The sequence below is a fragment of the Tamandua tetradactyla genome, chromosome 2 (assembly GCF_023851605.1).
Source record: "Tamandua tetradactyla isolate mTamTet1 chromosome 2, mTamTet1.pri, whole genome shotgun sequence".
In the NCBI taxonomy this organism is placed as follows: Eukaryota; Metazoa; Chordata; class Mammalia; order Pilosa; family Myrmecophagidae; genus Tamandua; species Tamandua tetradactyla.
In genome coordinates this window covers 34642455-34656457 of record NC_135328.1, presented here as the reverse complement: position 1 = coordinate 34656457, position 14003 = coordinate 34642455, and the positions used below count along the sequence as shown (strand labels likewise).

The 14003-nt window shown below is 38.7% G+C and overlaps 1 protein-coding gene and 1 long non-coding RNA gene across 6 annotated transcripts in view; both read left to right on the top strand.

The window, feature by feature from the left end:
• Positions 1 to 14003, top strand: part of LOC143659661 (uncharacterized) — a 224843-nt gene that overhangs the window by 35842 nt on the left and 174998 nt on the right. For 3 of the 5 annotated variants that reach the window (XR_013163630.1, XR_013163632.1, XR_013163634.1), the window contains 2 exons: positions 5233 to 5271; positions 5822 to 5914. This is a non-coding gene — a long non-coding RNA (uncharacterized LOC143659661). Of the gene's footprint in view, positions 1 to 5232; positions 5272 to 5821; positions 5915 to 6128; positions 7596 to 14003 lie in introns of those variants that run through there. The other 2 variants (XR_013163635.1, XR_013163636.1) reach the window with 2 other exon arrangements.
• LOC143659653 (olfactory receptor 1J2-like) lies at positions 7670 to 10245 on the top strand. The gene has a single exon (XM_077132846.1). The coding sequence runs from the start codon at positions 7672 to 7674 to the stop codon at positions 8611 to 8613; it is 942 nt and encodes a 313-aa protein (XP_076988961.1). The 5' UTR covers positions 7670 to 7671; the 3' UTR covers positions 8614 to 10245.

The following is a 14003-nucleotide window of genomic DNA, read 5'->3' as shown; positions in this document are numbered from 1 at the left end:
ATCCTTAGGGCTATTGAAAACAGCAGTCCCACTGTTCTAGTTCGCTAGCTGCCAGAATGCAACACATCAGAGATGAATTGGCTTTCAATAAAAGGGGATTTATTTAGTTAGTTCTTCAGAGGAAAAGCAGCTAACTTTCAACTGAGGTTCTTTCTTACATGGGAAGGCACAGGGCAATCTCTGCTGGCCTTCTCTCCAGTCCTCTGAGTTCCAACGATGTTCCCTGGGATGATTCCTTTCTTCATCTCCAAAGGCCTGGGCTGAGCTGCAAGTGCTGAGATGAGGTATGCTGAGCTGCTTGGGCTGTGCTATGTTGACCTCTCTCATTTAAGCACCAGCCAATTAAATCAAATATCCTGCATTGCAGCAGGCATGCCTCCTAGCTGACTGCAGATGTAATCACCAACAGGTGAGGTTCATATGCCATTGGCTTATATCCACAGCAATAGAACTAGGCATCTTCACCTGGCCAAGTTGACACCTGAATATAACTACCACACCCACCCTTTCCAAGGACGTACTCAACAGCCTTGCCCTTTCTCCGAACTCGGTGGTGAGTTGAAACACTTGGGCACATGGAGGGGACAGCCCTTCTCTTGGATCCACCCTCTCCAAGCTTCAGGGCAGCACCCAGGATCTCTGCAATCTCTGGGGCACATGCTCAATCCCTCTAGAGCAATGGGGTGGCAGCCAGGTTCCACCAAGCCCCGGTTTATGTGCTCCAATCTTTCTAAGGCCTGGGGCGGCAAAATTCTTCCTGAGCATGAGGTGGAAGGTGCACCCTCTGCCTTTGGAACAAACTCACCCTCTCCAAGTGAATGGCTGGGTCCACTCTCCTGGCCAAGGTAAGACCTTAGCTTCCATGGTTCTGCTTTTGAACTTATTTTTCCCTCAATTTGTCCCTTTTCTGTCCCTTTTAGTCCAGACTGGCAGTGGTTCCATTTATAGAGATCCCATAACACTCTTGTTAGTTTTCTATGTAGTACGCTGGAATTATGTCCATTAGACATGAGAGCTTCCCACAGATCCTTTCTGGGTAACTCTATCTCAAATCCTCACTTGCCCTGTTATGGCTGCCTGGTTCTATGTTTGGTTAAATCCTCATGTGGGGCACCATTCTCTGGGGTCTCACTTTCTGGAAGCCCAGAATTTTCCAGACCATTAATTTCTGTTTTCTTTGTATGCAAGTGTTCAATTATCAAACTCAACTCTTTCCTCTCACATTTTACTATAAGCTACAAAGAGCAGCCAGACTGAATTTTCCACATTTAGTTTGGGAATTTCTTCTGCTGAATATCCAAATTCATCACTCTCAAATTCTGCCTTCCATGCACAAAGAAAATGGGTCAGAGCTCTAGATGAACAATTTACAGAAGAAACGCAAATAACTGAACATATGAAAGGGCATTCAACCTTAATTATATTCAGGGAATTCTAAATTCTTTATATGGTTCTGTTTCTAGACTACTTAGGTTACTTATCTGCCTGTTCCTATGGCAATACCACACTTTGAGTTTCTATAGTTTTACAGTAGGTTGTTTAATTAGGTAGGATGTGATTCATTTTAAAAGTTGTCTTTGTTTTCTTGCACATTTTCTCTTCTAGAGAAGATTGTTATTATTTTATGAAATTTAATAAATAATCCTCTTGGGTTATTGAGTATAATTGGATTGAATTTATATATTGATTTGAGGGAAATTAACATCTTTATAAAATTAGGTCTTCCAACTAGCAACTAGACTCTAGCATGTCTCTTTTTAAAATTTTAGGTTTTATTTTAGGTCCTTCAGTAAAATTTGCCCTTTCCCATCATATATGTCCTGCCCATTTCTTACAGGTTTATACTCTACTATTTTAAATTTTGGGATGATATTGTGAATGAGACAATTTTCCATTTAACATGTTTGTGAGGTTCATCTACTTTGCTATGTCAAAGTCTCTATTTCATTCACTGTTACTGCTAATTCATCCATTTTATGAATATACCACAATTTATACAATTAATTTGTTCATTCTACCATAGGTGTACATTTGAGTTATTTCCAGTTTTTGTTGCAAAACTTTAATATCTGTATTAAACATTTTTATACAGATCTCTTCTTGCACATGTGTATGTGTTTCTCTGAAATATATATGTAGGAGTGAAATTTATAAAATATATGTATCTTACCTATCATATATATAACAAATCATTTTACAAACTGATTACACCAATTTATGCTCCCAGTAGCATACAACTTTTATTGTTCCACATCCTTTTCAACCTTTGTATCTGTTCTCTGACTACTAGTTTTTTTCTATTCGATGCATATATAGTGTAGTGGTCCCCCCTTATAATTTAATCTGAATTTCACTGATTATTAGTGAAATTCAGCATCCTTTCATATAGTTATGGGTATACATTTTTTCCTGGCCTTTTCCTCTTTCATTTCTAGGGATTCTTACATATTCTTAATACGACTGTAGGTTTTATGAATTTTGAATATCTTTTACTAAGCTGACATTTGTCTTTTTACTGTATTATGTCTTTTGATAAACAGAGCAGAAGGATTTAATTTTAACCTGGTGTACTTTATTATTCTTTTCCTTTATGGTAAGAACTTTCTGAGTCTTATTTAAGAACTGTTTTCCTACCTTGGGGAGACAAAGATTTATCTTTTAGTATTTTTAGCTTTCTTTTGCATATATAAGTTTATAATTTGTCTGGAGTTAATTTTTGTATTTGGTGTGAGGCAGGGTTCTAATTTCATTTTTCCATGTGGATTCCCAATTATCTTACCTCCGTTTATGAAAAGACTGCTCTACAGAGCCTAATGTTATAAATCACGTGTATACTAATGGATAGACATACTTCTGAGCTCTCTAACTTGTGACATTAACCTTCTTGTCTAGACCTTACCAATATTACGTACTCTTAATTATGAAAATATTTAGCCTGAGTGAAAGGAATAAAACAAAAAATGGTAAACACTGTATGATTCCATTTATGTAAATTTCTAAAATGTCAAAGTAATCTCTATTAAATGAGAGCAGAGCAGTCCCTGCCTGGTTATAAAGAAGATGGAGTGAAAAGAGAATTGAAGGTGGAATGGATTACCAAGTGAAATGAAGAAATATTGTAGGGTGTTGGATATTTTGCTCACTTGATCGTTGTGTTGGTTTCCTTTGTATATGCATATTTCAAAACTTATCAAATTTTATACTTTAAATATCTTCAACTTATTGTATGTCAGTTATACATCAATAAGGCTGAAAAAACTTGAACAGAAACAAGGTAATAGGTAACTTTATTAGCCCTATATTAATTAAAGAAATCTACTTTTTCATTAAAAACCTTGCCCCCCTCCCAAAAAAAAACCTGGCAAAAATGGCTAGCTGGTAAATGTTATTAATCATTTAAGGAAGAAATAATACAAGTTCTATATAAACTTCTACAGATCAATGAAGAGGAGTGAATAAATCCTGTGGTAGGTTGAATTATATTCTCCAGATAAAAGATGCTTAATCTTAATTAACAGTGATGTTTATCCATTATGAAAAGGACCTTTAGGAGATGTTGTTTTAGTTAAGGTGTGGCCAACTTAAAGAGGATGGGTCTTAACCTGTGCTAGGAGAACACTTTATAAGCAGAAGAAACGTGGTAGTAGAAAGAGAAAGCCACGGGAAAGATCAAGAATGGAACCTGGAAGACAAAGAAGAAAACATCACCATGTGACAGAAAAGCCAAGGAACTTCAAGAATATCTAGCAGCCAGCCCAGTACACCACTTTTCAAGGGGAAAGCATTGCCTTTGTGATGCCTCTATTTTTGTCTTCTCCTAGTTTCAAAACCATGAGTCAATAAGTCAACCAATTATATGGTATTTATTTTAGCAGCTGGGGAACTCAGACTCTACCCTACTCATTCTACGAAGCTGGTATTATCTTAATGCATACACTAGATATACACTCTGCCAGTAAAGGATACTCTATCAGTCTCACATCTATAATACAAATATTCTTATACAATTTTAGCAAATTGAGTACAATATTTAAAAAGGGAAAAGCCATAAACTTCCAGATTTAATAAGCTTTTATATTTAAAAAGACAGTTCATTGAGTCTTCATGGCAACACTTAAGGGATGTTTAGATTTTGTATGAGTTGTGGATTTCTTTAGACTTCTTTAAAATGAATTTAATTTATGAAAATTGCTTTTCCTAATAAATTCTATTGATTTTAGCTAGCTTTTCAAATCTTCTTACTATGTACAGTATGCTGATATTTTGCCAACTTTTAAAGTAACACATTCACTTGGTTTGTTACATTTAGGAACTAGTAGTAAATTTACTATATGGTTATTACTTCTTAGTTGATTTCTTAATTTTAGGGGTGATCATTTGTAGAACTGTTTAATTTACTAATTTATTTTCAATGAACTAGTCTAGTTTTATGTAAAGTTGTATAGAGCTTGTATTAAAATAGTATTCTTAACCCCTATTAGTTTCCTCTTTCCCTTATGTAAGAGGTTATAATTGGAGAAAAAAGCGATGTGTGAGCTAGGACTTGTGCTTAGGGTATCGTCAGTGCTCTCTCTGCATGTTACAGGCTGGTTTCAATCTGACTCTTGACGAGTCCCTGTTATGTGTCCAGATTGTGCTATTCTCTGGGTATGAGGGGAGAGGGGAGGAATAAAATACACAGATTTTGTCTTGGTGGTGATTATAACTTCTTGAGGAGAAATATGCCCCAAATAATAGAGTAGACTGTATGCATGATTGAGTGCTGAGGATTGTGTCAAGTGGGAAAGAAAGAACTTTAGAAGAATTCTGTAAAAATATCCGTTGAGGGTGGGCCACAGTGGCTCAGCAGGCAGAGTTCTCGCCTGCCCTGCTGGAGGCCCTGGGTTCAATTCCAGGTGCCTGTGTAAAAAAAAGTCCATTGTGTGGAGTCCAAGAGGAGCAACAAAGATGGTATAAAATAGGGTTGGTGGATCTACTGAAATTTGAATCACATAAACTGCTGCTGTTTATGAACAGCTTAAATCTCTTTTATAAACGGTGTGGATTGTTATTAAATTCTGAAGATTCTAATAATTTTGTCAATTCAAGAGTAATAATTATTTATCTATAGATTTAGATGCATGCAATTACATTTTCAGAAGATACAAAGGTAATGATAATGAGAACTAATGTTTATTTTGCAATTATTATGCACATTAGCATATATTATTTCATTTAATTTTTTTTTTTTAGGTGCAATGGACCATCAATCCCAGGTCTCCCACGTGGCAGGTGAGAATTCTACCACTGAACTACCCATGCACCCTATATTCATTTAATATTAATCATCACACCATGATGACAATACTATTATTATCTGTACTTTCCAGTTAATGAAACAAGGTTGAGGAAATTTGCTTTAATTGTTCAAGGCCAACAAACAAAGACTGGTAGTATCCACCCTCAGTTCCAGTGTTCTCTGACACCACTCACCGACTACATCAGGGCAGGAGGACAACTGACTGCTCTTGCTCCCCAGGTGGAACTCTGAGCAGGCAGAGAGCGGCCCAGGGTGTCCCCAATTTCCAGGACCCTCTCTGGTGACTCTAGGAGCCCAGACCCTACAGTTCCCATCCAACCTCCTCCCAAGGGAAAATTGCAGGCAATTAGCCTACTTGGTTATTTCCTTCACCAGGAGCTTAGGGACTTTATCTGACTCCTCTCTGCTTGGTAAAAGTAACCTCCTGCCTATTTCTCTGGAGCTTGAGGTTGTACATAGGCAGGTCTAGAGGTCAGGGCTTACAGAGTCTTTCTTCACCCTTGTTTCTCGTGTCGTCCACAGAAGTGAAGGACTCTGGAAAGTGGATCAGAAGGTGCCTGAGCTCACCAAGGGCTTGCAAAGGTCACATTGAGCTGGGAATTTTTCACTGGAGAGGTATATCTGTGTGAATATAGTTCTGCAGATACATTTTTCGTGGGTCTACATGGTTTTACTTGCATATGTAATATAGTTGAATGCATATTTTCTTTGTTAGTTCAGTCTCTGTGTGTGGTGAATCTCTCTGTGTGTGTGTGTGTGTGTGTGTGTATGAATAATGGTGTGTGATATGTAATTGATTCATAGCCTGCCTTTTCCCCTTTTAACCCAGAACACACAGCTCCAAACAGGGCTTGATTAAGGAAGGTTAGCACTTGTGTGCATGATGGAGTCTCTTACTCCATATTACTAATCCCAAATATTTGGCCTGCTCTCCTTCAATAATCCCCACTTTTTCACCATTGGACGGACATCATAGCCAAGTGAAGGTGGAATGTGAAGGAAGACCGAGGTGCTCCCTAAGTGCAGCACAAGTTTTCTGACTTTTCCTAAAACCAGCATAGGAGAGGAGGCTCAGAACGTCTACTCAGCGATGTGGGTACGTGAGATCTTCTGTTCATTTATGAGATTTATGTGATGTGTGTGTGTGTTTGTTGATTGTGTTTGTGTACTTGCCATTCGTTTAATTGTAGGTAGTGACCGTATGACTGCATGTGAGTGAATGGGGCCCAGGTGACTCGCACACTGCCCACCTGCACCTGCACTGTGTGGGGCCCTGGGGGGCTGGAAGGCCTCACCTGGAGGGAGGGTTTGACCAGGTGAATTCTCTGTTGCCTTAATGTACAGGGGCACATGAGTGCAATTGATGTATATTTTTGTATGATTTTGGTGTGATACAAAAAAATATGCATACTTCTGTTTGTTCATGCATGTGCTTTATTTGTGTGTCTAGACTCAGGGAATGAGTTATCTGTATGCCATATGTGATGTGTGTTTAATGTGTTTTCTGTTTGTCTTGTGACTGTACCAGTTTTAGTGTTTGTGTGTGTTGTATTGTTTCTTGGGTGTTGTGTGTTCAATCTTAATCATCATTTATGAGTTGGGTTTATATGATTGTGTAGGTAACTGAACCACATAATTACTGTTGGTCCCAGCTGTCTAGAATTCCCAAATCAGTAACTTGTGTGTGTGTATGTAATTCATGTAGTGTTTTAGGGGTTTCTGGTTGATACCTCAAAATAAAAGTATGTCCTTAACTGTCTTGCAACAATGGCCATGTGTCTTCTATGGGCAGGCAAGTCCTTGGGTATTTCTGCCAACGGGCGGGAATCTGATGCAAAGGAGTTCAGTGTCTACTGTAATTTAGTCTCGACCCAAACTTCTTTCTCATCCTTACACGTTTTTATACCCTTAGGGAGTGACATCAGCAATCTAAGAATCTGTTTCCTTACTGGTAAAGGAAGGTCCACTATTCCTCCTTTCCAATGTCTACGAGAAAATACACGTTACTCAGCACAGGGCCTGGCACATAGATGGAGGGAATTTGCATACCTTGTTCTCTATTCAGTGTTTAGTGCATTATCTGGGATAAGGTTTATATCATGTAATTATTCCTTGGATGAAGAAAAACTGTCCCCTGGTTTCCATGGAATGAAATTTTGTCAGTTATTATGAAATTTTAATGCATCATTAGAGCCAGAATGAGAGAGACCTGATTTCATATATCATCAGTATGATAAATAAACATAAGTATAGCTAAAAATGAATAATTTTATACTAAAAAGGACATTACCATGATGTTACAGCCATGTTCACTATTTTTACATCCTTGACATGTCCCACTTTTCTTAATTCCCAAGAAAGAAAAGAGCAGTATGAGGACGGAGAACCAGAGTGTTGTGTCTGAATTCCTCCTCCTGGGGCTCCCCATCCATCCAGAGCAGCAGGGTGGGTTGTTCTGCCTCTTCCTGGGTATGTACCTGACCACGGTGCTGGGGAACCTGCTCATTATTCTGCTCATCAGGCTGGACTCTCGCCTCCACACCCCCATGTACTTCTTCCTCGGTCACTTGGCCCTCACTGATGTTGCTTTCTCATCTGTCACTGTCCCAAACATGTTGATGGAAATGCTAACTAATCATAAAACCATTCCCTATGTGGGGTGCATTTCCCAGATGTACTTTTATATGCTATTTGCTTGTGTTGATTGTTTTCTTCTTGCAGTGATGGCTTATGACAGGTACGTGGCCATCTGTCACCCGCTGCACTACTCCACCATCATGCGGGAGGAGCTGTGTGTCTTGTTGGTGTCTGGGACCTGGTTGTGCTCCTGTGCCCATGCCCTGCTGCATACCCTTCTCCTGGTCCACCTGTCCTTCTGTGCTGACAACACCATCCCCCACTACTTCTGTGCCCTCTCAGCCCTCCTGAAGCTGACCTGCTCAGACACCTCCCTCAATTATCTAGTTATCTTTACTGAAGCAGTAGTGATCTTCTTGCTGTCAGTGAGTACTATTTTGGGATCTTATATCCGCATTGGGGCCACCATCTTCAGGGTCCCCTCCACCAAGAGGATCTGCAAAGCCTTGTCCACCTGTGGTTCCCACCTGTCTGTGGTGTTTCTGTACTATGGGACTCTTGCCATTGTTTACTTCTTTTCTTCGTCAAGCAATTCCAAAATTGAGGATATGATTGCTTCCATTATGTACACAGTGGTGACTCCCATGCTGAACCCATTCATCTATAGCCTGAGGAACAGAGACATGAAATCTGCTCTGGGGATACTGCGCAGAAAGGGCATTACCTTTTTCAAGTGACAGTTCACCATTCATGTTCTTAATTCTCCTATCAATGCCCCAGGGATGACTCCTTGAAAAGTTCTTTAGGTGATTTCGATAGATTGCAAAAATACCAAAATACTTTTCCCACTTTTTCTAGTGTGGAGTCTATTTCTCCACCTCTTCCATCATGGCAGGGCTGGTGAATTGCTTTGATTAATAGATTCATTGGAAGGTGTATGGCAATTGGTCCATGCCAAGGCCTTCATTCTCTGAAGACACTTGGGCTTTGAGACTACTGTGTGAGCAAACTCAAGCTAGGATGCCTGAAGATAAAAGATCAATGCAGGAGAAACAAGATGTCCCAGGAAGCCAGCAGCCAGTCCCCAGGTGATGTGGTAGGTGATTCAGAGGCATGTGACCCTTCCTTATTCCAGCTGAGCTTGGCCAGACTAGAGACACCATCCAATGAGCCCAGCCCCAGCCCCATTGCCAACCAACAGAACTGTGATGTGAATAAATCATTGTTTAACTCACTAAATTTTGAGATTTTTATGTAGCAAAATACAGTGTCTGCCCTTGTCTATGGTGTACTCCAAACTGTCCTTTTCAATGTTCTCTTCCTCTCTTTGGTCTGTGCCTAAGTTTTCTTCCCTGCCTATTTTTCTAGGATCTACAGATTCAAAACCTGCAGGTTTACTGAAAATCTGTGATAATCTTCATAACCAATTCCCTTAACATGAGGTGTATTCATTGTTCCTCTATTCTCACATAACCCTCAGTGCGTGGCATTGTCAGTGACCCTCATTTCTATCAATTCAATTTTGTGAACATTATTCCTAATCATGTTAGAAAAGTGCCTTATCTGTTGGAAGAGATGTGAATGGTCTCCTATGACACTGAAATTCATAAATGCCTTTTTCTGAAGGAATATCGTACATCAGAAATATGCTCACCCTTCATGAACAAAAGCAATTTTAGACTAAGAATAGAGGTCACATTTTGTATGTTTTAACTCCTTATGTTACAGCTACCATAGTGAAGAGATAAGAATTCTCAAATGTAATATGATAACTGTATTGCTTTAGGTAAAAATTTTCACTTGGATTCTTACAGTTGAGTTTGTTTCAAAATTTGGTGAATATTGTTTTAGATATTGTGGTAGTTAGATTCAGTTGTCAACTTGGCCAGGTGAGCGTACCTAGTTTTCTTGCTGCTGACATGAGCCAATGGTGCGTGAACCTCATCTGTTACTGATTTACATCTGCAGTTGGCTAGGAGGCGTGCCTGCTGCAATGAATGACGTTTGACTTAATTGGCTGATGCTTAAATGAGAGACCACAATGTAGCACAGCCTAAGCAGCTCGGCATTCCTCATCTCAGCACTTGCAGCTCAGCCCATGCCTTGGGAGATGCAGAAAGAAGTCACCTTGGGGAAAGTTGTTGGAACCCAGGGACCTGGAGAGAAGGATGGCAGAGACCATCCTGTGCCTTCCCACGTAAGAAAGAACCTCAGTGGAAAGTTAGCTGCCTTTCCTCTGAAGAACTAACAAAATAAATCCCCTTTTATTAAAAGCCAGTCCATTTCTGGTGTGATGCATTCCGGCAGCTAGCAAACTAGAACAGATATATATCATAAAATGGTTAATTTGAAAGTTAATGATAGCCCATGCAAACAAAAAAGTCCATGATAAATCATAATATGTATCTTTCATATTGTGAGATAGCAATGGGATAGCAATAAGATTTTTTGTTTCACCATTACTTTGTCTTTTATTTTCTAAAATTATAGAAAGTAAATGTACTTCCAAGTTTTTAAAGTAAAGAAGTTCAGAATGCTGACCTTTTCAATGTATTTGTTAGTTAATACAGTGCGTCTGATAATTTGCTAAAATATAAATATATTGCAATGATTTAGGCTTTATTTATCTTCAAATTTGATTGTGTCTGTGGAAGAATCTGTTAGAGTGGTATAGAGCAGTCAATCCCGTTACTGAATTCCTAAACCAATGTAAAATATATTTTTTCTCATAAGTGACTTTTTGGGGATAGACTAAAGTCCCTGGTAATTCTACACTATGAAAATGAATTATTTTTTACTGCCCAACAGCAAAAGTGACTTCCAACTAAGACAAATCCAAATGTGTATCGGTCATTTATTTTTTGTAAATTATTTACCATTTTTCTGGATATTTCTACAAATGTACCAATCAGAAGCAAAAATACTTTTTTTTTTTTTAGATGGGCAGGCACTGGGAATTGAACCTGGGTCCTCTGGCTTGGCAGGGCGAGCATTCTTGCATGCTGAGCCACCATGGCCCGCCCGCAAAAATACTTTTTCATTGTAGAGCTTATATATATAGTGTATAAAACGAAAACAAAACATAAAAATTCAGTAGATATCATGGTGTTTATGCTTTATAAAAAACAGCCTTATTTCACTTAACATAATGTCATCCCTGTTGCATGTATGAGAACTTTATTCCTTTTTATAACTGAATAATATGCCTTTGTATGTATATATGCCACATTTTGTTTATCCATTCATCTGTTGATGGACAACTGGGTTGCTTCCACCTTTTGAAAATTTGAATAATGCTGCTGTGAACACTATTAAACAGATTTCATGTTGAGTGAAATAAGCCAGACACAAACTAACAATATTGTATGATCTGACTTTAGGAAATACAATAAATAAATTTATAGAGAAAGAAAACTGATTACAGTTTACTAGGGGAGGGTGAGTGTGGTGTATTGAATTATGTCCCCAAAGACAAAGACATGTTCTTAACCTTCATCCGCATTCCTGGGTGCCCATTTGTGAGTAGGTGCCTCTGTATTATCAGTTATCATGTGGACTTGTTTGTGAATAAGATCTTTTGAACTTCTGTTGCTTGTGGTCAAACTGAAAGAGGGTGGGCTTTAGTTTGTACATCTGGATACCTTATAGAAGAGGAAATTCTGAGACCAGAATCAGAGATAAGTTGAATTGAAGGCACCACGTGTGAAAGACACCCACGTGGTAGGAGGCAGAGACACAAAGACCAGGAATCCCAAGGATTTCCACAAGCCTGCACCAGAATGCTACAGACCTCAGGAGAAAGCAAGGATTTGGTGATGCCTTGATCTTGACCTTTTTATTTCCAAATTGTGTGAGGCAACTAGTGATTTTGGGGTGTTTGTCATAGCAGTTCTGACATTTATGATAGGGAGAAAAAGGAACAGGGAGTCATTGCTTAGTGGGTACAGTTAAGAATGGGTGATGAAAAACATTAGGCAATGCATATTCATGATGGTAGCACAATACAGTGAATATAATTAATATCACTTAATTGTACACCTGAAAGTGGATAAAGTGAGAAATTTTGAGCTGAACATATGTTAGTATAAAAAAGGAAAAATTGAAAAAAATTAAAAACCAAGTTCAGTGAAGACATCAGGAATGGCGGGAAGTGTTACAAGTTTAGTTGTGAAATGAGAATGGTGTCATCAAGACGGTAATAGTTGAACAAGGAATTTAAGGTGGTAAGTCAGTGAGTTGTGAGGATATTTGTAGGCAAAACATCATAGGGAATGGAGATTATAACCTCAAAACTGCTGAAATGTGTGAGTGCCAGCTATGCTCCAGGAACAGAGAGGGGCTGAGAGAGGTGGGACTGGAGTGAGGAGGTGAAAAAGCAGTTGGAGATAATTTTAGAGCTAACAGGAATGCAGGTCATGTAAGTTTTGTAATTTGATTTTTCCTGTGAATTATTTGTGAAACACTTGGAGGTTCTCCACAGATGAATGACATAATTCAGCTTTAAAAATATTTATCCTGGTTGCTGTGTTAAGAATAGACAGGGGCGGGCCATGGTGGCTCAGCAGGCAGAGTTCTTGCCTGTCATGCTGGAGACCCGGGTTCGATTCCTGGTGCCTGTCCATGCAAAAAAAAAAAAGCCAAGAATAGACAGTTGGAAAAGGGTCATGTGAGGCAGGAGGGAGAATATCTGAGAAACTATTGCAATAGCGCAGGTAATCTATGTTGGTAGCAGCAGAGGTGGTAATGTACTTGGAAGTTAGTACTAACATGAATGACTGAAGAATTGCAAGAGTTGAGAGAAAGATAAAAGTCAAAGCTTATTTCTACATTTTGGTTTGAATAACGTAGAGTTGGGCTGAACTATAATGGCTATGAAACAAAATGTATGTGTGGGCATTGGAAAGTTATGAGATATTTAATGAAGGCTTACTAAATGCCAAATAATCTAAGTAGGTGATGTGTTTTACCTCATTTAATCCTTTCAACTACTTTTAGAAGTGGGTTTTCCATCGCCTACACTGAGCAATTCTAAAGTGGAAAAATGATGTAATCATGTCTTAATCTCAACTGGAAGTGCCAAGGAAAAGACGCTGGTAGACATCACAGAGACACTCTATATACAGATGATCTCTTTGAAATTCTCCAGAGAATTCATCATTTTCCCTAATGCCCCATGTGGCCTGCTTCAGGGAACATTATCAAGTGTGCTGGTCCGAATCTGTGGTGGACCCCAGAAAAGCCATGCCCTTTGATCCTCATTCAATATTGCTGGGTGGGAGCATTTTGATTGTTTCCATGAAGATGTGACCCACCCAGTTGTGGGTGGTAACTTTTGATTAGATGATTTCCGTGGAGGTGTGTCTCCACCCACTGAAGGTGGAGTTGCTTGCTGGACTCCTTTAAAAGAGGAAACATTTGGACAGAGTCCCTTTTTGATAAAGCCAAGAGAAAGCCACCAGATACTGCCATGTTCGCCATGTGTCCTTCCGGCTGAGAGAGAAAGTTGAACGTCATTGGCCTTCTTGAACCAAAATATCTTTCCTCGGATGCCTTAAATTGGACATTTCTATAGACTTCTTTTGATTGGGATATTTTCTTGGGCTTAAAACTGTAAACTAGCAATTTCTTAAATTCCCGTTGTTAAAAGCCATTCCGTTTCCGGTATATTGCATTCCAGCAGCTAGCAAACTAGAACATCAAGTGTGGCCAATTTGATAACTTCTGGTTAATCAGTTTACTGAGCATGTCTCCATTTTTCTTCCTTTTCCATCTGTATGAATACTGTTTTAACCCTTTGAAGGACAACAGCCTATTGTTCATTCATTCTTATTTATGTCACATCTAGCAAACTTTAAAAGGAAACGAAGTGCATCTGTTATTCTTTTTTTTTTTCATTTGGAGAGTTTATAGGTATATAGAGAATATACACAAGTGCAGAGCTCCCATTTACCCTACAACTTCAAACACAGTTTTCCTTATTAACAGGGTGTATTAGTGTGGTACTTTTCTGACAATTGATGAAACCATATCATTATAAAATAATATTAACAACAGTCCATAGTTTACATTTGTGTTCACTGTTGGTGTTGTATAGTTCTGGGTTTTTTTTTTTAAAACTTTTTAAATT

Bases quoted from the DNA above. Each gene is read 5' to 3' on its own strand.
- LOC143659653 (XM_077132846.1), top strand. From the start codon at position 7,672: ATGAGGACGGAGAACCAGAGTGTTGTGTCTGAATTCCTCCTCCTGGGG.